This window comes from Lissotriton helveticus, chromosome 6, assembly GCF_964261635.1.
Source record: "Lissotriton helveticus chromosome 6, aLisHel1.1, whole genome shotgun sequence".
Classification (NCBI taxonomy): Eukaryota; Metazoa; Chordata; class Amphibia; order Caudata; family Salamandridae; genus Lissotriton; species Lissotriton helveticus.
This window is the reverse complement of record NC_136067.1, coordinates 949,135,621-949,162,542: the sequence shown is the minus strand read 5'-3', so window position 1 is coordinate 949,162,542 and position 26,922 is coordinate 949,135,621. Positions and strand designations below refer to the sequence as shown.

Here is a 26,922-nt window from a genome sequence, read left to right as displayed (position 1 = left end):
TATTAGCGTCTCTGTAAAAAACGTGAGCCTACTAGTTCAATTACTTCCAAAACATTATGAACTTTGTTTTATACCATATTTTTACTTGTTCTAATATCCATGTTGAATGTTCATTCTTGCACTCACATTATACATTTGGTCCTTTGGTGATTGTGCACACAAAGACATTTGAAGTGGAGGGTGTCCTGCGAGTACAAATACCATTACACAATGCTAAATCGTGTGTAGAGTCATGCAAACAAAGCATTGTTATTGTTTGTGTGGTCTGTGACATAGCCTTGTCACGCAACATGTTGTAATATACAACGCTGCACAATTTTTTTCCACTTGCCTTATTTCTATGTTGTGTTACGCTAACCTTGGTAAATTTTCCTTATAGTTCCCGTCTTTCAGTGTGAACAAATATTTTCAAACTAAGCAAGACTATTTAAACGTTCAAATGCATGTACCACAGCGACTTGGTTGGCGTGTCTATACCAGTGTTTCAATGCATGGTGCTCGCTTAGCCGTGTTATCGCAACAAGATACTAACGCAAATTCTGCCAAGGTCTCTTTGAATCCTTCACTTGTGCATATGCTGATTCTTTTCCCTGTGCCTGCCCATCTCTGGTGTTGCATGGTGATGCTACAGTGATGACCTTGCTTGCAGTGATCCCTTCATCCTGGAGAAGTCCCTTATTGTCCACAGAGCGTTAACTCCTCCTCGTCTTTCTTTCATGCAGGAGGATGCCCTAGGAAACATAAACCTCGCCATGAACGTTGCAGAAAAATACCTAGATATTCCAAAGATGTTGGATGCAGAAGGTAGGACCCTGCTGTGTGAAGTGAAGTTCTGATTACGAAGGCGATGAATATTATGAATATTTGTGGTTTTGCTACATTTCTGAGTTAGCCTTCCGTAGTGCTGTGATTCTGCAGTACTTTCTCACTTCCCTGAGTTATTTATTTAATGAGTTGTTTATAGCACTGATTTGTCACTTTGCAGCTACTTCAGCACACTTGGTGGTGGTAAGTATAATCTTAGATTCAGAACAGACACACCTCAGGCGCTTGTGAAGTTTCAGGAAGACATAGGTCCACCTTAGATGGACCACAGGTCTTACTGTCATTTTCAATTTAATCACAAACTACACATCAACCAGAGAAAGAGATGGGATGAGGATGCAGCAATAAAACGAATTGTGTTCTAAGGAGATAAAATGTTTGAAGGATCCGAATCAGTTGCCTTTCGAGCGATTAGATTTCTAAGTTTGCTGCTACTTTTGGGGAGGGGGGTGGAGAGGTGGGATTGGTGCACATGAACAGAGCTTTCGGTCTTGACATAAAATCCTACTTTTATTTGGAATATCTGATAGGGATTTACCTCTTGATGGGCTTCTAAGGCATGTTGTGATTTTTTAGGATGTATTTTGTTTTAGTGAAATGTAGCGACTTGAGATCGACTTATCTGAAGTCCATCCTTGTAGTTAAAGTTTCTTTTATTTGCCTAGAAAGACCATAAGAATCCATAATACAAAAGCGAAAACTTCAAAAATAGTACTTTTCGTACTCAGGAGTCAAACCAATGAGTAGTATATCATAACAAAACATTCCATGTGTGATAACATGAGTCACCCAGGTAAGACAGACAAAGATATGTGGGTATTCTCATACAATTCCCACAAAGTCTCCTTTCAGAATGTTTTTGCAGTATATGTTTGATCTTCAGGTACGATAGTGCCATACACCTATTCTCCCCTCCCTTCATTACTCAATTCTAAGCTAGAAAAGAGTATTGTTGTATTGTTAACGTATTACTTTGTAAATATTTGTCTCACACTTGACTATTACTTTCACGCATCTGGGAAACACTGGAAAGATTATGCCCAGCTCATTTGGGAGCAATGTCAGTGTATGTTTTACATACTCTCTCTCCTGGCAAAGAAATCCCCGTATTAAAGTCAGAAAAGATTTATTGACAAAAGAAAAGTAAATACTGTGAATCACAAAGCAATTCAGACAGAGTTTCCTCCATCCCTAGTTAATAGAGAAGGGCAAGAACATATTAATAAACTAGTGCTCATAAATTTTGAATGGGAACGCATGATAAATTCTTAAGCAAACACAAGCGTCTAGTCAGAGCTCACGACAATGGGTGAAATGACCTTTGAATATTAAGGACATCTGTGAGCATTTCAGCTTAGCAAGACCGTCGTTGCTAGCATGCATAGGGGCCAAGAGGGGGGAGCAGCTGAACATCAGAGGCAGGTACTAGCTGTGAGCAGTATTAGTATAATCACTGTCATGGTAGTGCGTTCAAATTGATGCCCCAGTGGGCAGTACAAATAACCTCAAATGGAGACTGTAATATGAGACCCCTTGGGCAGTAACCCACAGTATTACTCAAATGGCTACTAGTCCTATTAATTTCGTTGACATAGTACCAGACATGTCAAGGACAAAACACACCACCTGGACTATAGTGTAATTGGTCTATCCCAAAAAAAGATGCAAGTATAACAAATATAAGAAAAAGAATAAAAAGAAAATATTCAATGCACTTGACATCTACTAATTAAAACAAAAAGAATTGGAAAAAAAGATATTTCAGCTCTTTTACTTCCTACTCATTGAACCGGAGTCCAGATTCATATAAGACAATACTTCTGACCAGGCCCTGAAAAAATAGAAAGCACAATGAATATGTGTAAATATCGCCACCATCAAACTTATGTGCTAATACCTATAATGCAATCTTTACCTGCCCTAGTAACTGTTCAGATTAAAAACATTTAAAAGAACAGGAAAATAGAAAATGAGAAGCAATATTACTGTCCTTACAGGTAGGTATATATTTCTTCGTAGACGTTAAGGCCTACAGGTTCTTTTGTGTTCAGTCTGAGGATACATCTGCCCCCAGCTGTCTGAGTGCCCTCTTTCTGTCACCTCAATTTGATCAATCACTGTGTATAATAAATGCATAGGATTGCAATTGTGATGTTGTTTAAAGTGTCTCGCCATTGGGTATGTTTCATCTAAATTTTTGATTGTACTCTTTTGTGTACTTGTAGTATAGTAGTGCCTAATAATGAAGTGCACAGAAGCCAGCTCTTCGAAAATGTGTGCAAGCCATGTATTTTAATTAAGTGAATTCTTCGTTTTCATTAATTTGTGCCGGATTCCAAAGATTGTCTTTACTGTCCCACATTTTGCACAATAGTAGTAAATGTCCCTTTTAGTGGAGTCCTTTGAACTAGGACCAGAGCTGATATGCAAATGTTCGGTCTCTGTCTGTAGTGGTACAGTTAGCCCAAAAAAATAAAAATGATATACTGGAAAGCAGCCCGGAGTAAATACCAGTGCAAAAGTGAGCATCTTTACTGCAATGTTTTGGATACGGTTATTATATGCCTAAGTTAAGTTGAAGAAAACGGAAAAGACTGATGCAATGTAACCTGTATACATGTAACTTGAAATAACTGTCACAGTCATGAATAAAGAGTTTTAAAAAAAAAATCTTTACTGGAATGTTCAAGGACGGGTGAATGACAATTTGGCATGCAGCTATATATAAAGATGCTCACTTTTTCAAGCCTTTCATATAAGGTGAGCAAGCAAGGGCATCACTCTAACAGGATGCATGTATATTGCACATCTATCCACTCATATGATTAAAGCATACATTGGGCTTGAAGGTGTTAATCATTTTTTCAGACTTAATTGTACTTTATACCTGGAAAATCTGTTTAGACTCTGCACCTAGTTCACAAAAATACAAAATAAAATGGTGTGTCAGTGTATTGAATCCATGAGATAAAGCCTCTAAAATGCTTCATGAAGAAAGCAAAAGTATTGTGGGGTGTAATGCTTGGCGTGTAATCTCGGTCACTGGAATTTACTCCGGGCTGCTTTCCAGTGTATCATTTAGATTTTTTTGGCTAACTTTGCCACTACAGACAGAGACCAAACATATGCATATCAGCTCTCTTCCTAGTCCAACGGGCTCCACTAAAAGGTAGATTTACTACTATCGTGCAAAATGTGGGACAGTAGAGACAATCTTTGGAATCTTGCACAATTAATGAAAAATAAGGAATTCACTTAATTAAAATACATGGCTTGCACACATTTTCCAAGAGCTGGCTTCTGTGCACTTCATTATTCGGGTGCATTATCAATCACTGCAGTAAATTGGAGGAAATCGGATAATGCAGTCAACTGCCTTGTGGGGCAGACACAGTTGCATGTTAGCGACAGCAAGATTTCACCTTTTACATTGGTCCAAATTAAAGGGATACACTTTTATGTTGAGGCTACTCCTGTTGGTAAATGCAGTTCAGCAGTAGGGGACCTAAGACAGAACAGACCCTTGAGTTGAAAACGCATTTCCACCAATTTAGAGTTGGTTCAAACAGTCTAGACCCACATTAGTCCCACATCTGTTGACTCCGTTTGAACAAAAATAGTATTTGCTGATAAATAGCTGGGAAACTGTGCATACATTTACTTTCATATTTGGTCTATTCAGAGTAGATGAATCGTGCATAATGGATCAACATCTTCAAAATGCAGATTCTATCTTTAACAAAAAGGAAACTTGGAAGGAGGAATTTCAGTTATATGATTGCTTAAGTTTGCCAAAATTAAGGAGATTGAGTTCCTTATGAAAATCTACTGGGGAAATGGGTCCAAATTACATCAATTTGACCCTGAAAATGTTTGTTACCCATTACAGTCATTTTAAAATGGAGGCTGCTGTATTTTCCATGGTTTTCAGATCTGAGGAAACTCAGTGTACTTTAAAGTTAAACCTTTATGAGTAAATAACTAGGACCTGGCTCAGAGGGGTCACCTAATAACAGAAAGGCGATTTTATAATCTATTCTTCCTCAATAGGAGACAGATTAAGACAAAATTGTGATTACATTTCCTCACTCTGCCAGTAGGCCTTACTGAAACATTCTGATCCTGTTGAGCAGATCCAGCAAGTGTTTGAGCAAGAAAATTGCTATGTGGAGCCTGGGAGCCTGTAGTTAGTGAATGATCTAACCTCAGTACTAATTAGGAATTAGTGGCAACATTAAATCACTAATAAAGCTAAACAAATATACTTTAGACTGCAACACCGTTGTGAGATTCATTAATAAGCTATTTGACGAGCCAAATGCCAGATGTTTTACTCCAATATTTCTAGAATAGGCTGTGCCCAGTCGCGTCTCCTAGTGGGAGTGCTGCGGGGTGGTGGGGTGGAGAAAGGGCAGGGTGGGGGGTAGTAAACTCCGGCATACAGCCGACCGGAGTTAAGTACAATAAATAAATAGAATTACATTGCGCGTGCTGCAACACCATTTGCGTTGCAGCATGCACAATGTAATTTGTTTTGTTTATTTATTTATGTACTTAACTCCGGTCGGCCTTATGCTGTAATTTACTACCCCCCCACCCTGTCCCTCCCCGCCCCGCAACACTCCCACTAGGGGCCGCGACTGGCTGTGCCAGATGGCTATGGGTGAGCATAAAAATAACGTGATATCCATTTTATCGGCATTTAGCTGTAACAAGCTGTTCTTCATCAACAAGATGTAGACAAGAAGAGGCTGACATCGCAAGAGTAGTCAATCTACAATGATGTAAAATTGAATGTTCTCTGTATATGCAAAGTAATCAGCCATGCTTCAGAGATCAATGAAACAAGGGGGTATTGTATCATGCAAATGTTGAAAAAGAGCATTAGTGATAGGATCGTGAATTGAGGGGACCCAAAGGTACGTTTAGAGGAAGATGTGCGATAGTCATTGAGTGAGAACTGCAGACCGGGTAAAAACATTGGTACTGGGTTCCACTCCTGCTATCTCAAAAATCAAGTCAGTATGCTGACTAGTCCATCACATCAAAGGCAGCAGAGAGGTTTCCTTGAATGTGCAATATTTAGTGTGTAATTTCAAACCCCGAATAGAACTGCTTGTAAAAATGGTCCGAGTGGATAGTTCTACCCGACTACTCTTAATCTATTTTAGCCCGGCCACTTTCGAACTAAGTAGAAGACTATGCCCAGCCTCACGTCTAATCATAAGGAAAACTACTTTTTTACCCAGCCAGGTTGCACCTGAACCTCCTGCTTCAAGTATCAGCACTAAAATAATGCACTGCGACTGTATTGATGGGGACATCAGTATGGTCCTCCAGGATGCCTTTTGTATGTTGAACCCATTTTATCACTACCTTCCACCACCTTCGAGATCCGTTAATTTCTGTTCCGTTGCTACATGTAATATAGAGCATAGTGTAATAAAGGATGTGCTTACATTGCCCTTAATAAAGATCCACCATCCCTTCCTCTTGGTAGATGATCTTGATGCACTAATTCCCAGCTAATTGGTTATAAGCCATTGAAGCAACTCAGTGAATACTATTGGACTGGGTTGTCATCCAGAACCTACAATCTCCAACATTTTTATTGGCAGTGCAATCTTTTTATGATAAATGTCTATTTCTTACATAGGCAATATGCGGATATGCAGTACAGAGCTAGATTATTAATTTCTCACTGTTTATATCCATTGAGTTGAGTAGTAATAAACACCTATTTTGAGCTCTTAGATACTAGAATGAGTAACATAAGTGAGCTAATTATTATTATTTTAGTCTACTTTCAGATTGGCCATGTCTGTGGATGGAATCTAGCACTCAAATCATTACATACAGTAAAAATATTGCTTCAGATTCCATCACATTTCATCAGATTGATGGCTTATTGTTGGTGTCAAAATTAAAACTAGAGGCAATCTGCTCTGCCAGAAGAACATTTCTGATTTTTGGCTTTTGCATTCGAGCTTTTAGATTCAATCAAAGTGATACCAAGCATCATCTTTCAAATTCTTGACCAAAGCCGACTTACTGAAAAGCACTTAATAGATTTACAATTTTGGGGCATGTATCCCGGTTTTCTTTATAGGAATCCCAATCATTTTAGGCTTGACCACCAGCCACGATCTTCACTTCAGAAAACTTCGAGCATTCTATCAGCTGACTCGGACCATTTCAACTTCCTTTCTGCCACATGCTAGGAAGTGGTCTAAACTGGTGTGTGTCTGCAAATGTATTCATGCATGTGTAGTTATGTGTGTATGAGTGGTTGTATCTGAGACAGGGCTTTTGAGACACTTCTCACACATCTAACAGTACTTCAACAGTGAGCAGCTAACCTTCTTCTTTCTACACAGATTTAGTAAACAATAGCAGACCTGACGAAAGGATCATTATGACTTATGTGTCGTGTTTCTACCATGCATTTGCGGGTGCTCAGAAGGTGAGGATGTAAACAAATGGACTAGCTTCAGCTTCTTCTCTTCAGCTGATATCTCCTCTGCATTTCTTCACTGTCCATGCCTAGGGTCACAGAATCTTTGTAAAGTCTGAGTAGCTCTAGGGTATTTTCATCCATAGTTTTAAATCTGTGGCTTTCGACATCGGTCAAGATGGCCTGGATCATTCATGCCAGTCTTTCAAACTATCCACTTGAGTTAAATCCACATACAATGAATCAATAAAGGGAATATGTTTGAAAGTCATTGGTTATCCTGAAAATCTGCTATGGACTCGATTCACCTGGACCTACATTAAGTACTACAATTACCAATGACCTGAAGGGCCAATCCGAAATTTGTCAAGGAGCTCATATCTCCTTCAGTGTAGTTTGGCATTTTGTGCACACAGAATGCCCAATGGGACTCACATTCGTATTTAATTTTGTAGCCCTTTGGAGTGATAGCTTGAAGGGAGAAAAAGCTGCCTTATTAGAATCCTTTCTCCATGTTGCATCATAGATTCCATATGATGTATCATTTATGCTACAACAATATATGGCAAACAATTGTCATCAAATAATAAAACAACACATAAACCAAGTCAGCTTAATAGCTGCTTAAGATGACTTCATACATTGTGTTTCCCAGTGGTTTCCCGGCATGATATTTCACAGCATGGCCAGTGAAGAAAAATTTCAGGTGTATTCCTTTCTTCTTAACTTGATTAGCTTGTCTCCTTTGGACTTTGGTGGTTTCTCCTATCTGTCCTTTGATTTACTTTTTCTCCTCTATAGATATTGTGAACACCCCCAAACCTGACGAGAGAGCTATAATGACCTATGTCTCATGCTTCTATCACGCTTTTGCTGGAGCCGAGCAGGTATTACTCACCTGTTCCCTGGGATTGCTGTAGTGGCTTGTGTTTTTTCTGACTTGGTGCTTTCTGCTTTGTTTTGGATCTGATTTTCAAACTTCAACAGAATTGCAGGCAATAGTTTTAAGATTATGTCATATGTTCCTTTCTTATCATTTCCCACACATTTCTTGCCATGATTTCTGAGAGAGCATTTGTATTTCTACTTACTCAATTATGAGGGTGTAGGGTGTTGTTTATTGCTTGCACGTTTTGACTCTTTGTTGAGATTTGTTTTCTTTGATTTCTACTAACATAGGTCTTTCATGCATGCAATATTGCCTGTTTTCTAGTTATTGAGGGGCAGATGTATCAAACATTGTTTTTGTCGCAAATGCTGGGATTCGCAAAATAGCAGCGTTTGCGACAAATAAATCGGAAAATGCGATGTATCATTGAAATCGCACCGCAAACTTAAGGAATCGCAAATTTTGCGATTCCTTAATTTTACGTCAGCATTTAAGGAATCGCAAATTGCGATTCCTTAAAAGCTATGAATGAAGCATTCAGGTTTTGCGAATTTACACTAAGAAATCGCAAATTTGCGATTTCTTTTACAAATGCACTTTTTGGCATTTGTAAAGGTGCCATGTGGCGCTCATACATGCCCTTAGGGCATGTATGTGCGCCATATGCGCACACATGTAAATTTCAGGGGTGCAGCAGGGTGTCTTTAAGACACCCGACACCCTTGCACCCTTGAAATTTTTCTCAATTTGCGATTAGCTAATTGCGAATCGCAAATTGAGAATAACTTCACATTCATTCCTATGGCCCTCCTGGCTCATAGAAATAAATGGGAAATTATTCCTTATTTGCGAATTTGCAATTTGCTATTCCCAAATAAGGAATTTTAGGAAATCGCAAACAAATTGTGATTTTGTAGATACATACCATTTTGCAATTCTCAAATAGCGATTCTCAAAAAATCGCTATTTGAGAATCGCAAATAGGTATTTTGATACATCTGCCCCTTAGTCCACCTTCAAACAACTACCACAGTTGGGAAATGTTGTGGAAAACGACCTTAACACTCATAGATCGGTGATACTCTAAGCAGATGCCAGTCCTAATAACTAAAGTTGGGGGCTGCAGCTCTAGCTCCAAACTTCTAGATCTTGATTTCCCTCCCTCAGCTTACTTTATCCCTCAACCGAACCTGACAAGCAGACCACAGATACACGGTTGGGCCTCTCACTTATAGTGATTACCCGGTCAGAAAATGCGTTCAAAAAATTCTAAAATTCTTATATTTAAACTTTTTCTCTACCTAATTGTAGTCGACAAGATACAAAGTATTTTGACTTTTCATGAATTATAAAGGCTTAACGGACATTCGTATTAGTATTAAAAGAAATACGACCGCGGCCATGGAGTTCGGCCGGTTGTGTTAATATGGTGAAACACCAAGAATACATATTGAAGCGATTGTTTCACCCTCGTATTAAACACAAGTGATAAACCCATCTCAAAAATCGCATTTTGTCCATTTGGGTACTATTTATCGTTGTGTGAATGCTATACTGTTAGGTAATTTTATGATGACATATATACGAGTTCCTGAGTTCCTTTCCCAAGGACTTGTGTCAAATATGGACAGGAAAAACAAGACGCCATTTTGAGTTAGGCTCACGCACATACTGTCTTAGTTAGCCCCAAGACAGTTAGAATACTATTGGCTAGTTTCACAGACTTGCACGTGCAAAGAGCCATAACCTTCACATGGCGTTCCTTAGGACAACTAAAACCAAGCATTGGCAATGATGTGATTAGTGCATAAAGTATAGCAAAATGAAACAAACCAGTGTCTTTATGGAGTGAAGCCACTTGATAAAAAATATTAATTTTTTCAACAATTTATAAACCTCAATAAAGTAATATTTTAATAACCTTCTCTCACTCTACAAATGTATATGTTGCTATATAGCATATACTCCATTTGGAAATCAGGCTTAGGTCTGCAAAATTTTTCAAAGTATAAGTTACGCAGGAGTATAAAATGCATTTGTGAATTTACCTCTTTCTTTGTAAAGCTGGTCATATATTACACAGATACATTTTGGCAGATATAACAATGGCAAAAATACCTTGTCCCTACTCTGCCTGTAATCCTGGAATTACACACAGGTTTTCCTTGCCTTTAGGACCACGAAAACATTAACATCTGTTTTCGAAGTTCTTTGATTTTATGTGATTTGCACTATGTAAAAACATCAAGGCTTTTAAAAATACAGTTAAGAGCACAGTACTAAATAGCTTTTGCAGCAGTATGTAGCAACTGCAGGTTTTCACAAAGGAGTGCGGACTTTATGACATTTTGTGAATTCAGATTTCTATCCTTGATGACAGGAGGGAATGTCTGGTCATTACTTTTTCTGTTTTACAGGCCGAGACCGCAGCTAACCGAATCTCCAAGGTCTTAGCGGTGAACCAGCAGAACGAAAAGTTGATGGAAGAATATGAACGTCTCGCCAGTGAGGTATGGACCAGTGGAGGTGACACCGGTGGTAGATTCACACGGTTCTGCTAGCACAGGGTATTGTGGAAATGCAAGGGGCAAGGCTTGACTGGCTGGACAGGGCATCAGACGTTTCCCTGGCCTGCCGTATTACTTGGTGGCTGGTTTATCGCTGAGCTGGGGGCACTATGTTTTGCAAATTGTAAAGGGTTTAAAAGCTCAAGCTACAGAGTCCCTTTCACATTCAGCAGTTTTCAGGCAACAATAAAAATTTCAAGACAACCCTGGTCTTAATGTTCCTGCTGGAGAGGGATCAGAGTTTTGTCTAGTGGCAGTGGTGATTCATCTAAAGTAGTGCAGAGTATTGTTAACATGCCTGCTTCAAAGAACGTGTACCATGCAGATCACAGCATTATATTTTATGTGGATAGCTTAGTGGGTTACTGCTTTTGTCATAGAGATTCTTTTGTTACATGCATTTCGTAGTTACAATCGTAATATGGCATAGTAAGTTATGAACTGCCATCAAAGAGCTACACACAAACTGCATGATACAGTTTCGAAAGTTATGTTTTTCCCAGTCTTCCATTACCCTAATGTTGCCAAAAAGGGTTTGTTAGGGTAGAAATAAATTCTTATTAGAAAAGCCGACCTTAACCACTGTGTTACATTTTGAATCCCGAGTTAGTGATTCTCCAGTGCAGCCACTCTTAAAAATGCCTACCAGTATGATGACAATTGAATCCTACACCTTGTAATCACCTTTATGTTCTGTAACATTTTCTATACACTGATTTACACATGTATGATTCATTGTCTGTGTGTATGATGTAAAATGCTCCTACACCCTACAATGGTGAGAGATGTTAGGAAACAAACGAAATACATGTGAGAGAGGGGCTATGGAGATATGAGGGTCATTGTTGTAGAGTGATAGTGAGGGAATCTGTGGAGGAGGAGGTCAGTGGGGCAGCCTTCAAAAATATTGTTGAACCCGGCGCCACCATTGATAGATCCAGCCCTGATGTGACGCTTATTGGAGTGAAGGATGCTAACATCTGTCGAAATGGTCTTTTATTGTGTTCTCAGCTTCTTAGCTGTACTTAACACTGAATGCACACACTTATGTTACATTTAAATTCCAGTTTCATGCTTGATATCTTATTTTTTGTGTTCTCCATAAGAATATATTTGGGTATGACTGGGTATCCTTGATACTGTAAGGTTGTCATTGACTATGCTTTAGAACCGAATACAAATGGATATATAATAAAAAAAAGTGTTGTAGGATGCACCATTTCCCCCGACTTGTTTGGGGGGACCCCCTCCCTCCCCAAACTCCTTTTGTAGTGGTCAGTCTCGCTCGTTACTCAACATGCAGGGCCTGGTCTTACAACATTTGCTGGGGCTTGTGTTCCCAGTCCGACCTTGGCAAGGGGCATTACTTTATAGTGAACACTGTTTTCCTAAAGGGATGTGGTGTTTCTGCATTAAAATGTGGTAATACCACATTTCTATGTGGTAGTATTTTTATTACCACATTACAGCACAGAAAACTCGTGCCCTTTAAAAGCTGGTGCTAACTTCACACCTCCAAACGTGGAAAAACATACGGAAACACTGTTACCAAAACTGGTTGCTCATTTCAGGGAAATATGTGGTAATACTATGATTACTGGGTGCTGTAGCTCAATGACTGATTTCAGGGATTACCACAAATATACTTGAAACTCTAAATGAAGGATTCTGTTTCACGAAATCTGAAAACAACTAGTATAACAAAGACGCTAGACTCATTTGACTCCCATTGCATTCTGCTAACTTGCAACAGTGTTTCCTGAAAAGTGACATTTTGGTTGAATATGATAATAGCCGTGTTCTTGAACTTCCAGAAATAAGTCATTATCCTTGAAAAATAGGTTTCTGAATCATGCCCTAAATGTTTAGCACACATAGGTTTCACTGAAAGCAGTTGTGCCACTAACAAAACATTGGAGCAAACAGATATTTAGGAGTTGTTCAAAAAACTAAATCAGGTCTGAAATGAAATGAAGGAATTTCTTTCAGCTTTTGAAAATATTTTGGGCTGTTCTTCCCTACAAGTTTGATAACAGGACAGAGTGTTTGGGATTCAACCCTTTGACTCTCTGGGAGACCAAACAGCTCTTTCACACTCAGGGCGATGTAGAACGATTTCTTTAGGTTCTGTCACTTAATTGTACTTTCCTGAAGTTTGATTTAGTGTTTTGTCAGTATGGCTGTTCTTATTTTAACTTGCCAACACAACTTTATGGTCTTATCACAGCGTTTTTTGAAATTGTGTTTTTTTTAAGTTTACTGATCAGTAAGCATGGGCGATGTCAAAATATTGTAGTGAGAAATATCGTCTGCCCTAAATATCTTTTACAAAAAATATCTCATAGGGTGTAGATTTTCTGTTATTAACTCCAACGTGAAGACATTTTTTGGAAATAATATTTAGGACACAATATTTACGTCATATGATAATATTATGATATTCTAGTGTCGTTTTGGTGTACATCAGAAAATCCTAGTGAGGAATGTTGTCTAATATAAAGCTCTGTCCTAAATATCTTTAAAAATAATATCATCCCAATCGATGTAGATTTTCTATAATTAACTCAAGTGGGACAATATTTTTTTAGACGATTTACAATTTTTTTGTTTGGCAATGTTTTCACTACAATAATCTCTTACTACCATTAGAGGCTACTCTGAAGACAACCTGCAGGGGCAGCATGGGAGAGCCGCACATGGGGGCAGCGCAGGGGAGAAAAATAGGTAAAAGAAAATATTACTTACTACTGCCGACCGCCTCGGTGCTCTTCTGCTCGTCTGCTCCTGTCGACTCACAGCAGCCGATGTAGAGGCTCCCAGACACCTCATGGCCAATACAGACGCTGCTCCCATGCTGGTAATGCTATTACTAACATGAGGGCAGTGCCAGGATTGGTATGAGTGGTTTGGTATGGTGCTCAGACAGGGACTGGAAGCCTGTGTTTCTTCTCCACCGAGCTGTACAACAGATTTTGGGTTTGAGAAAGGCTAAGTGTGCATGTCCATACTTCCTCCCTGTTGCTGACTCTCTGTCAGGATGGACCCACCCTCAAGACTAGGCTCAGTGACAGCACACAAAAAAAAGATAAACTTGTTTTATCTTTTTGCTTTTCCTGTGTGACAGAGCAGTGGGGTGACGCTCTTCCGCCTTAACGGAGGAGCCACCGCTGCGTACCACACCGTTTCAACATGTGGGAAGGTTATTTGTTTCTTCTTTGTTAATAATTTGATGTGCTTTTTCTGACCGCCATATTATTCTTACTCCCTTTTTTTCTGTTAGCTCCTAGAATGGATTCGTCGAACCATCCCGTGGTTGGAGAACAGGACCCCAGAGAAGACCATGCATACAATGCTGAAGAAATTAGATGACTTCCGGGATTACCGCCGTAAACACAAGCCCCCCAAGGTCCAGGAGAAGTGCCAGTTAGAGATTGATTTCAACACCCTCCAGACAAAACTGAGGATCAGCAACAGGCCTGCCTTCATGCCCTCTGAGGGCAAGCTGGTTTCAGTAAGTACCAGCATTGACTGAATGTCCTTTCCAGCATTGTTAGGCGGTAAAGAATAGATTATTATGTTTCTTTATATACAAAGCTGAAAATGTAGCATTTTCAGTGATTTAGATTTGACATAATGCAGATGAACTTACGAGGCGAGGTAGGGGTCTGGCCCTTCCTATTTCAAATGGATTCCATATACTTTCTAACTCTTGTGAACGGAGGAGTGATGCCCACTACCATAGCTGCTGCCTCTGTGTGCCACAGGTTTGCTTTGGCATCACTGAGTGTGAGGCTTCTTTGAATGTCTCAAAGAAGAAAGTTAAATGCCAATAGTGCGAGTAATCTTAGACAAGCTCCATGGCCCATCCAAACACACCTCCCCTGAAGCAGAGTTGTCCCAGGTGGGGACAACTGCATAACTGTGCTGTCCTGTGGCATTCTTCAGTATATCAATATGTTTCTGCCTATATACCTGTCAGTGGCCCTCTATAGCCCTTGCGAAGTGGGCCAAAGTACGAGAGACCGTGTCAGACAGGCCACAAAAGTGGGACACACTATCTAATAAAGTATATGCATGGACAGATTTAAAACGTGACCAATTCGAAAAACCATGCAATCTGTATTTTTATTCTTGTCCTCCTTGTAAAGACTCACGGGTCGTTGACACAGGAGTATCTCAAACAGATAGGGTATATGATAGACAATGGGCAATGGAAATTCATTCAGCTAGTCTCATTTTGAGGAGTTTCGACTGCAGCAGAGAATGATCAAGATGCCAAATGGTACTTACTAGAAGACTACTAACCATCCAGGACTTAGCAGTCAGACGCATCCTCGACCTCCCACACAGAACCCACATCTTCTTGGCCTACTTGTGCTCATGGATAGGAATCCTTTATGTGGCTTAATACGTGCAGATTTGCTTTTAGGTCTTCAATTGAGGTGGTCAGAGCATCCAAACTTGTGAGTTTATTGATCAGTGGTGCACAAGTGCAGTCAATGTAGGATGCTGCCGCTTGTTTTTTCACATGGATTATGAAATTATTTAAATTGATCAGCTTCTGGTCAAAACTGGAGACTGAGTCTGCCATCATGTTGAGCAGGTCCACTTGGAAGTCCATTAAATTTGATTGGTAGGACAAAGTGTCTAATGTCAAATGTGATGTTCTAAACAGGATGCCACATACAGCCCCTGCCCCTGTTAATGATGCAGTTGGCGAATCTTGTTTCTGTGAGGAATCAGATTTAGTTTTAGTGTGGGGTTATTGCTTTCTGGTTTGGATCCTGCTTGACACTCATTATCCACTTTAGTTTATATTGTTTGAGAGCTATTTATGTGGCTCGTAGATTAACACAGAGCACCCCATAAATGAAGATCCACTTTTTCAGGTGAACGTACATCAATTGGCCACTGATCTGATCTTACAGGGGTTGGGCTGCGACAGTGTGAGACATTGGCTATTGTACTAACTTGAGTTTTGGAAGTGGGTTGCAGTGATCTCCTAGTGTGGCTAACATTTGGCTGTTGATGTTCCAGTTCTTCCTGAGCTGAATAATATGCTTGATTTTGAGGAGATCGAGTCAATGGTCCTTAGAGGATTTTTTGATCTTTGATAATTTTTACATTAACCTCAATTGGTAGTGGGTCGATGGTCCTCAGTAATGACATTGACAGATTATGAGGTGAAAGTGAGCTGGGAGAAATTTTTGGTGACAAGAACTTCAATGGAAGTAGTTTCAGGTCAGTTATCTGCCACCAATGCAGATTTTCTATCAACTCGGAATTTGCTACTGAAACTGCTATGTTCTTGGTCTCCAATATTATGATTTTGGTCACGGGACGTGTGGTTGGTATTTATTGTTGTTGAAATTGGTTCTGGGAGGGAACATGTTTCCTCGGATATAGAGAACATGGACCCAACTGGGTCTTTCAAGAAGTTAAACTTATGTGGATTTATAGTTGACTTTTCAAACATTCAAAACACTGGAGATATTAGGGGCTGGCTTTCCCTGACAGATTTTGCTATAGAGGTTTTTACTGCTGGCAGGGCTTGGAGTTTTTTCCATCTCTTTGTAGGTGGGAATGGCACCCTTTCATGAGCTGATTGCATGTTTTCCCCTATCCCAGGCTCTTGTCAGGCAATACTCTAGCATTGCAGGTGTTTCAACTTTTCCAATTGCACCACTGTCTTTGGCTCTAGGCTTATATGTCACCTTGTTCTCACTGGGAGGAGATACTTTGCGGTTTGTCAACCCTGCCCTCCGTGGCGTTTAAACGGTTATATTAAAATGGTATTCTGATCTTCCCAAAAATTTGGATTCAATAGTTGTTAAAGGGTGGCTGGTGTTCAGGTTAGACATGATTAATAGCTGGATCTGATGGATTACTACAAGGTGTAGGGTTCGTGGGGGCAAACCAGCACCAATGTGTGCACAAACCGCATCCTCCTAAGCCCGACAACTTCCACGCGCCACATGGAGCTTGCAACCTAGGGCTTCTTGCCACCTAACCCTCCAATCTCCACTAGGCAATTTGCAGCTATACCCAGTCCTGATGCTTACTGGGGGGTTACAAACTATAACTGAAGAAACCCCCTGTATGGGCACCAGTTGTAGCCAGTTTACTGCTGTCATTGCACCTTCACACATCTGACCTTCTACACCCCCTCACCTTAGGGCATTCTTAGGCTGTTCAAAGATCATATTCCCTCACTTTCAACTGCCCCAGTCTTCTCCGCTGTGAGGCTCTACTATAGGGCGTCCTTCTAGCCCAGTGGAAAGCAGGGTGAGGAAGGCAGGAAAGTGAACCTATTCATTTAGTGCAATGAAAGGGCTGGCTGAAGAACTGGCTGTCTGTCCTAGGGGCACCTGGGGGGACCGGAGGTAGCGTGCCGTATGCAACGGAAGTTAGGCTGCAGCAGTGCCACCTTCTCCTGTAAGGGCTCAACAGGAGGGCACGCAGGCACCCGCTGCCTCAACCACTGCATGCCCGCACACACCCCCTTGCCAGAACACTACAGGGTCCCCGTCAAAAATCATAAGTCTTCCAGCCGCGTAAACAGCGTAGCTTCGAGCACTGGATCCTTCAGCGGCAGCTATGAGCGGTACCGAGACAGCATAACGGTGCACTGCGTAGCGTTGTGATCACATGGTCAGTAGTCTGAGTAGGAGAGAGCTGCAGTATAACAGGTAGCCATGCGTGATACTAGCCTTAGTACTGTCCCTTTGTGGCAGCAGTAATTCACACTCTTTCATTTGGCTCCTCCGACTGCTATACAGGTGGTGGAGACATGTAAGTCTACACTGTTGACTTATTTCACACTTGTAAATGATAAATAGCTAAAAGTAGTAAAGTTATCCAAAACTGTTAGAGTAAACTTACACATGGAACTTACTCACAAGTGTAAGTTACCTTTGTGAATAGCCCTGAATATAGTATAATGATAATAAACACGTAGTCAGCAAAAGAGTGTAATACTTAACTCTCCATTTGGTGCAATAAACCCAATAGAGATTGCCTCCTTAAGAAGGTATATCAGCTAATCATCAAAAACCATAAAGGCAGCATGTAGGGATGAAAAAGAGAGGAGAATCCCACAAAGAAGAATCAAAGGGTAGGATGGTAGGATAACAAGAAAGGTGAAAAACTAGAGAAAAGGCTGGGTGCAAACTTAATGTCAAGCAAGTAAGTCACACCAACACACACTGTTGCCAGGCACTGAGTGAATGAGTATATCAGCTACATATACTACCTTAACCTCCTGTTACCTGGAAGAGGAAGTCAGGCTTTTTCTCTATCATTGATAGCGCTTGTGGGTGCCATATTTGAGTGGGAGGAGAAACATTTATGACATATTCCCCTAACTGCAAAATTGCCCAATTTTTAGATGGCCTCCCACCTTGGATTCAGCAACTGTGCATCGAGTACTATGTTTCTCATGTGATAGGGCAATTCTACCTCTGGCCTCCAGAGCTGCCATTCCTTTGAAAAGTACTGCTGTTGAGATGAAGGGCACACAGCTATGATGTTGTAGAGAGGTGAGTTTAGGGTAACTGCTACAGTGAATCGTCTATTGTGGGATAATAGGAGTTCTTGATGCCTTAGTAGTACCATGGTTTCTGATAAACCATGGCTCTAAGATTTAAGGATTATGTGATATAAAAACACATAACAGGGAATCTGGGCAATGGTTTGCAGCCAATGGCACAACCTTGAGACCTAGGCGGTGAGAAGAATCATAGGGTCTTTCTCTCATGCTGAATGACGATCAATTTAAGTTCTCTGGGGTACCAGACAGGTCAGGATGGTAGGAGCCCACTAACTATTATAGTCCTGTAAAGATGACCTCCACAGCTGCTCCCACACTGATCATACTTCTAGAGTAATCCCGAGTACCTGGGCTGCACAGCCCTCATTATTCAGTCGTGTTAGGTCCTGGTGAGAACCTCCTCATAGGCTTTAATCAGTTGAACACAGATGGAGGCATGGCTCACATGTACCCCTTGCCAGTCAATCCTAAACTGTATCATCTAACACCACAAAATCATAGAGCATTGAGCACCTCCAGTGGACTGGCAAATTGTATTAAGTGTCTTTGGCTAGTGAAAATAGTGTGACTCCTAAACGTAGCTGTTTAACCTCCACAGATTTGGATAAAATGTAGACAGTTCACATTTTTCAAGCAGCTGAGTGAAATAATACAGTATCAAATGTCATTGGTTTTATTCAGTCTCAATGTACAGTGTTTTAAAAAAAATGTAGGGGCCTTGTATCTATGTGCCCCCTTCCTCACTCCAGCCCACTGAACTTACTTTGGAAAGACTAAGGGCTTGGTTTAGAGGTGGGTGATATTGAGAAACCCTCTGTTTTCTGGAGGCAAATAAACTAGTAAAGTGGAGGAAGTTCCACCAATATATTCAGCTCCAGATTTTACACGTACCAGAAAGTAGAATATTTTTGATTACTGCCCAATTCTAAACCAGGTGCATGCGGTCTTCCTTTATCATGGATGTGATCTGCTTGGAAGAATAATTTGCCTCTAACAAATCACACCATTGTCCCCAAATAGGTGAGTATGTGCCTGTGCTTTCTTGCTTCATCCATTTTATTCCATTTGTCTTTAGAATAGATATGGTGCCTCACTATCTAATTTAGGGTATCAGGTTTTCTGATGTGGCTGTCTTTAAAAAGATCCAGTGACAGTACATTGTTGACCATTAACTTTTTCCAGTCCACCTCTTCATTTTTCTGTTGTCTCATGTTTGTCTTGATTCTCTTCTTACAGGACATTGCAGGTGCTTGGCAGAGGCTTGAACAGGCTGAGAAAGGTTATGAAGAGTGGCTACTGAATGAGATAAGACGGCTTGAACGATTGGATCACTTAGCTGAGAAATTTAGGCAGAAGGCTTCAACGCATGAGTCATGGACATCTGGTAAGTTATCCATGTTGCATTTAAATCAAGGGGCATCCATTTCAACAAGTATTTTTCTTAAGCGCATGCATCACCTGAAATGCATGCACAAGTAATGAAATGCCATTTCTTTCTTTATGAAAGTGCGACAATAGTCACACCATTCCTGTAAGCATCAAGGTACTGCACAACTATATGGCCTGATGTTTTACAAGAAAGAGTGTCTTTTAAGGGAAGTAAAGCTCAATACCCTGCAAACAAAGAGTTCTGCAGATCCACTTGAGCTAGAAACCCCTGCAATATTTCTCTGGAATCCCCTATAATTTCCCTCTGTAAATGTATAGTCCAATATCTGAGCAACATCTGAGGCCTCAAAACTAGTGTCAAACCTGATTGAATTAAATATATTACAGATAATCTGAAGTTTTAATTGACCTGCAAACTGTCAAGCCCAAGATCATGCCCAGCATTGTATAGTGCTGATATTGGAAGTGGCACCTCAGTGGAAGCCACTGCAGATCACAACAGACAGGGATAGTCCAAGTTAACAATGCAGCATAAAACTCAAGGTGCGCTTTTCTGCACAAGTTGACGGTCTCAACTGGCTGAAGACGGCTGTAATGCCAGAAACCGGTCCTCGGAAGCTTGTTTCCGGTCCAGGGAAGGCATGGCTTGGCAGTTCGGGCTGGAGTGTACCCATGAGGCACAGGCTCAGACTGATTTGCATATAGCCATGTCTGAACTGGGGTGGCAGAGTGGGCTAAAGAACAGTGATGGATTAAACCCAGATCTTTTGACTGGGTGTGAGTGTTTGATTGGTTCAGATGCTCCGTCCATTACCACCCCCTTTTGTACCGCTTTTGGCCGCCATAAGTGTGGCAGGGTATGCTCAGACATGAGTCCCTTGCTCACTTTGCCACTGGATTCAAGCAAGCCTGGCTGAAGACGGCTGTAATGCCAGAAACCGGTCCTCGGAAGCTTGTTTCCGGTCCAGGGAAGGCATGGCTTGGCAGTTCGGGCTGGACTGTTCCCATGAGGCACAGGGTCAGACTGATTTGCATATAGCCATGTCTGAACTGGGGTGGCAGAGTGGGCTAAATAACAGTGATGGATTAAACCCAGATCTTTTGACTGGGTGTGAGTGTTTGATTGGTTCAGATGCTCCGTCCATTACCACCCCCTTTTGTACCGCAAGTTGACGGTCTCTTCACCAGCAGAAAGCATACATGGAGGGGGTATGAATAATCCATATTCAGAGATGGACAAATCCTCAAATCCTACTGACAACTGCAAAAGATCTGGGCATGGTCACAACACGAATGGCTATGTGTGTCAAGTCACTAAGTACTACTATTTACAAAGCCTTATCAAATATTAGGATCAACACTGAGGGACCTTGTGGGGACTAGATTAAATACCCCAGGGGGGAGTGCATGGCCACCTTCTTGAGGTAGTATTGGCTACATACATTTTGTAGCCACAGTATTTGCTAACAAAATATTGTGAAGGTAAGTTTACATAGGTAAGTATGGATTTACTGTTCCTCTTAATTTTACATCTACGTACCTTTAAGGTATTTATCCATGAAAATAATTTTCCTGGTTCAATTCATTTCTTTAATTAAAATTAAAGTTAGGAAATGCAAAAATAGGTTGAAGGCTGCATGTATTATTTAGCCCTATGCAGCCTTTGCACTACTCATTCTCCATTACAGTGGGCATCAGCATTGGACATACGTCCCTTCTACCAAATTGGACTGTAAAAGAGCATACCTGGGTTTTGCTCAAGACTGGGTATATTCTGGTGTGATGTCAGCGCTTAAATGCAAGTGATGGCCACTGCGCTCATTTTTTGGGACCAGGACAAGCAAAGGGAGAACGATATGAAAAACGGTGAAAGAAGTAAAAACAGGGATGAGATTAAAAGATAGGAAGTGTTTGGTGGTGGAACAAAGAGGCATGAGTTGTAATCTAAACTAAGCAGCCTTGGTATTAGGCAACCCCCACATTTAGCAGCACCAATCGCAGGCTCCTATAAAACGTTGGGCCGTTATTGTCTTTGCCCTTCGGGCATTTATTGTGTTTTTCTTTGTCTAAAAAAAAATAAGTACTGGAGACTGGAGATGGCTGTGATGTCAATTGTGCACAGTGGTGCATTTCATTACACCTACCTCCCTTCTCTCTCTGTTCTCTAATTTAGCCTTACCGATGTGTGGTAAAATTACTTATTGCCTTCCTTTTCTTTTTGTAGATGTACAAATAAAATATTATTTGTACAGCGATACATTTACTGACTCTCTGGTGCTATTTACTCATTCACATTATTTTAGTGAATTTGTCTATGATGTATTAACTCTTCTTCAGACCCTCACGGACAGATCTAAAGTGACACTTATGTGAGAGAAGGAGCTATCTCTCCAGACCCATATAGAGAAAACAGATACTCTCTGATCACATGTGCTCCAGTAACACACTGCTTTGGGTAAGAGAGTCTCCAACATAGGTTCCTGAGCTAGGATCCATGCCATATTTTAGGATATCCAAAACACTACTTCTGTCTAGACAACAAATTCAAATCAAATACATTCATTTAGTAATTATTAAAATGAAGTCATCATTGTTACAAATTCTCAAATAATCCATAGGTCGGTATTTCAAGAAGAGGCGAAATTCCACAGTAGTAGGAATTTCAAATTAAAAAGGAAAATGCAGCAATTCTGTTCTTCATCTAATTTAATAAAGATGGATATAAAGGGCTTTTAATTCCAGCAAGCAAGGTAAGGTGTCAGTTCAGAAAACACAAATGAAGGGTTCTGATGAGAGAACAAGAATGCTTAAGCATGAAGCTTTAGCTTCTGTCACAAGCTCTCAGCACATAGTATAAGGTCTCTGGAGAAAAGGGCTCTCTGAAAAGAAGGGTCTCTCTCTAAAGGAAGGGCTCTGACTAAGTGGTTACTTTGTAAAAAAACAACAACAAAAAATAACAATCCCCCGGAACATGTAGTGTCGCGATTATATCGCTCAACTCAAGGGGAATGGGAAAGGGATCTAGCTCCAGCCAAGGGGAAATGGGAGGCGGAATTGGGAACTCCCATCACGGCGGAACAATGGGCCTATTGCTGCCGCCAAACGGGTGCCATTTCTGCTAATAGCAGATTACGCCTGATACATTATAAATGTAATCACCGATTATATTACACGCCTGCCCGGCTACATTTGCGGAACACTGACTGCTGTGATAGATGTGGGGCAAGGGACGCTGACTTTGGACACTTGGCCTGGGACTGCCCGCTTGTCTGGGAATACTGGAGGGAAGTACTGCAAGCGATTGACGAAATGACTGAGATACATGTGCCCGACGATCTCCTTACTGTTTTCATAGGATACACGGAACAAATCCCTGCCAGGGTACGGAGATTCACCTCCTTGGTCCTCTTGTTGGCGAAGCGGCGAATTACCTATCGATGGGGGTGCGGCCGAGCCCCCAAATTCAAGGATTGGCTTAACGACCTCATACATTGCCAAGAACAGCTGCACACCTATGCTGAACTTATGCCACCCTCCTCATGCCCTAAAGATATCTGGGCCCCTCTTCAGACATATCTTTTGGCACACACCAACACTGGGGACACAGAACCAGGTCCGGATCAAGTGAGGGTCGAGGGACAGGACGCAGAGGGACCTGCAGAGGCAGAGGGCTCCCCGGACATGGGACTACATGAGCGCTTCATAGTGTAGTGAGGAATGGAGAAAATCACGTGGGGCAGTGACCTTCTGCTGAGTACAATTGTGTGAGACCTGAATGGACAATGGATTGAGATACTAGGCAACAGATGTTGTTTTTACTGTGACTTAGAGATCTTGCTGTTTTGGGGGAACTTGTTTGGAGACCTAAGTTGACAACCGCCTGTTATGATTGCCCACCTGACGCGGCCATCCCATTGGGGTTGTAGGTTCGCATCCCCATTGTCCCTTACATTGACTGTCGAGCACCGCTGTGCCGGCCCGCTGGGCTGTAGGCACCCGGCTGTGTTACATTTAACGATGTCAATAAAGGTCTGGTTAAAAAACAAAAAACAAAAAAAACTAAATAATAAGTGCTGGGGGTTTCGTCAGGAGGCGATTGCACCAGCCCCTCTCTCCTGTTAGCGCCTCTTAAAACAGAACCACCCAGGGAGGCATGGCAGTCACACGTTTTAGAACTTGTGGCAGGACAATAGGTAAATATAACAAAGTCTTCAACATATACATATTCATATATATATATATCACACACACACACACACATATATATATACATACACATGCACACACATATGTTAAAAGGGTCTGTCATTATTTAAGTTACAGAAATGTTAAGGCAGATGTTTCGTAACGCACTGGGGTCAAAAGGTTATCGTCACAATCTTCTCATTAACAGAGACACACACAGCACTCCCATGCAATAAATACACACACAAATTCTACAGCTTCATCCACAGCATCTGTATGCATCACTCCCGGCCAGCAAAATAAAAAGCAACTACCATAAAAAGAACATTTACCTTGTTATTGGTGTAGAAAAGGGTAACTTTGCGGACATAAAGGCGATTTTAGCTCCGCTCACCCACCTACCTAAAGAATTCCTATGTAGACCCAGACTGTGTGTTTGACTTTTAATTCCGATTAGCGGCTCAATGACTAAAAAGACTGGATTCAGGGGACATGCCTGGAGAGATTTCTAATGAAACAGAGCATAACTGTGCTCACTTTTCAAAATGTCTAAATAAAACATTTGAGCACTCAAGCGCTGTTTGAAGAAGATTTCCACTTCTAAAATATTGAGTAGCAAACGAAAGTAGAAGAATCTGAAACATTGAACAACCAAAAGAAACACCACGGTTTGCAATAGAAGACATTCAAAGCATCTAAAAAATCTGAAACATTGTGAAACAAGAGAAGCTGCCAGCGCTTAATTCCTTCATCAGGAAAGGCTGTGCAACATTAAGTAAATTGTTTGGTACGAACTATGCTGTCAGGTCTTGCTAATTTCAAGCAATATAGAGCACCCATCACAATGCCTGCCATTGATGCGAGGATGCGACCCCTTGAAAAGAGGACGTGGCCTAGTGGCCAGAACTGCTAACTTTGGAGCTGGGAAACTAGTTTGCGTCTGGCGTTGGCTCAACACCCTGTGGTTCTTGGAAAATCACTTAATCTCTACTTAATCTCCCCATGCCTACCATAAATCAATGTGTCCTTAACCGGTGCTCATGAAAAGTGCCGGTATTGATGATTAAGTGCCAGTGCTGAGAACCGGAAACCACAGATTCAAATTAAGCATTGCTCTGATTAATCTAAGGAACACTAATATAATTTGATTAAAACATTAATGGCAACATTATTCCCATTCCCCGGTCTTGTGAACCAGTCATTCTTCACCAAACTCTGGGAGCAGTCTTCACGTCTTCACAATAAGCTATACAACTATCTACTTGGGTTGTTACTTTTGAACAGATCGTGTGGTTCAGAAAGTTCTTCCCACCTTCTCCTATCCTCTTGGTAAGAACCTCACTATCAGTTGTCTAATACATAACTGTTAGAAATGGGGGTCTCTAGTTGGCAGAGGTTGGTACCTTTATCCAAATAGGGACCCCTGCTTCTAGTCAGGGTAAGGGGGATACACTTCTAAAATAACCCCTGCTCATTCCCTTAGTAGCTTGGCACGAGCAGACAGGCTTATCGCAGTGGCAGTGTGTAAAGCATTTGTGAATACACACAGTAATAAAGTGAAAACACTACAAATGGACACCACACCACTTTAGAAAAATAAGTAATCTTTATCTAAACCAAAACAAGACCAAACCACAAAAATCCTCAATACAGTAATAAAAATATGACTTTCAAATGATAGAAATAGTTCAGTTCAAAGCAAATTGCAGATGCAAGACTTTTTACACAAAGTACCTTCGATGCGTCACGCAAGCAAACAAAACAAGGCCGTAGGGAAGGTGATGCGTCGGTTCCTTACACTCAGGGAAGGTTATACATCGGTTCCTTGCTCCAGGGATGGCGATGCGTCAGTTCCTTACTGTTGCGCAGGGGAGGTGATTTATCTATTCCTCACCGGAGAGGAGGCGATGCGTCAGTTTCTTACTTCGTGGAGAGGTGATGCGTCGCTTTCTTACTGCGTCCCTCATTGATGCAACAGACTTGGCACCACGCTGCGACGATCCGGGACAATGCGTGGATCCTTGCATCCGCACAGCAGGCTGATGTCGGAAGTGGTGCGGTGATCTTGGACTTCGAAGATCATTACACTCGATGTGGTGTGTGGCGATTTCTCGATTCGCGGTAGGCACTGCGACGGTTTCTTTGGCGATGCATCGGATACTGGTACGGAACCATCACGCTTCTCAGTGTTGCGTTGATTTTACATCTCCCAGCTGATAACAGTAACTAGAGGTCAAACACAACAGCAAGCACCTCTTTGCAGGTCAGAACTCCCAGCAAGGAAATTCAGGGAAGCTGGTGGTCAAGTCTTTGTGTTCCTGAGACTTCAGAAGAGGAGGAAAGCTCAGTTTCAAGCCCTTGGAGATCTTCCTCAAGCAGGGGACACACCAAACAGCAAAGTCCTTTCTCCTTTCCTTGGCAGCAAGTAGCCACTGCAGGCCAACCCCAACAGCAAACAGCACAGGGGCAGTATTCCTCCTCAGCTTCTCCGGCTCTTCTCCTTGGCAAAGGTTCCTCTTGATTTCCCAGAAGTGATCTAAATTCTGTGGTCTGGGCTCCAATATTTATACTACAAAATAATGTGTTCTATGGTGGCAGAGAAGCACTGTGCTTGATCAAAACCAACTCTGACCTCTCTGGTGCAGCTTCCTGGCAGGAGGTGGAGACAGCATTGTGGAAGGCAGACCAGGCCCATTCAGGTGAAAGGAAATCTTCTCCCACTACTCTAGCCCAACCCTGTCTCATTAGACTCCCTGGAGCCACTGCTCCTCCCCAGCTCCTGTCATCTAAAGCCAGACATGCAATACACCAACCTAGCAGAGACACACTGGATGGCTTAACAAGGAAATACCTACTTTCTAAAAGTGGTATTTATAAACACAGAATGTAAAAATCACCCTCACTATAAGATGCATTTTAACATTCTGACTTCAGGCATACTAAACTTTATTTTCATACCTTGTTCCCAGGGTAGGTATGTTTATAAGATGTCATAAGAAAACTCCTCATTCCATCCTATGGGAACAGGTAGCCTTGCAATAGTGAAACACAAATTTGGCAGTAT

The 26,922-nt window shown here is 41.3% G+C and overlaps 1 protein-coding gene across 1 annotated transcript in view; it reads left to right on the top strand.

Moving 5' to 3' along the window:
- Window positions 1-26,922, top strand: part of ACTN2 (actinin alpha 2) — a 296,075-nt gene that overhangs the window by 152,177 nt on the left and 116,976 nt on the right. Inside the window, exons 7-11 of the mRNA XM_078648602.1 lie at window positions 723-804; window positions 8,081-8,166; window positions 10,586-10,678; window positions 14,016-14,246; window positions 19,521-19,668. Of these exons, the coding sequence (XP_078504728.1) occupies window positions 723-804; window positions 8,081-8,166; window positions 10,586-10,678; window positions 14,016-14,246; window positions 19,521-19,668 (640 nt within the window). The remainder of the gene's footprint in view (window positions 1-722; window positions 805-8,080; window positions 8,167-10,585; window positions 10,679-14,015; window positions 14,247-19,520; window positions 19,669-26,922) is intronic.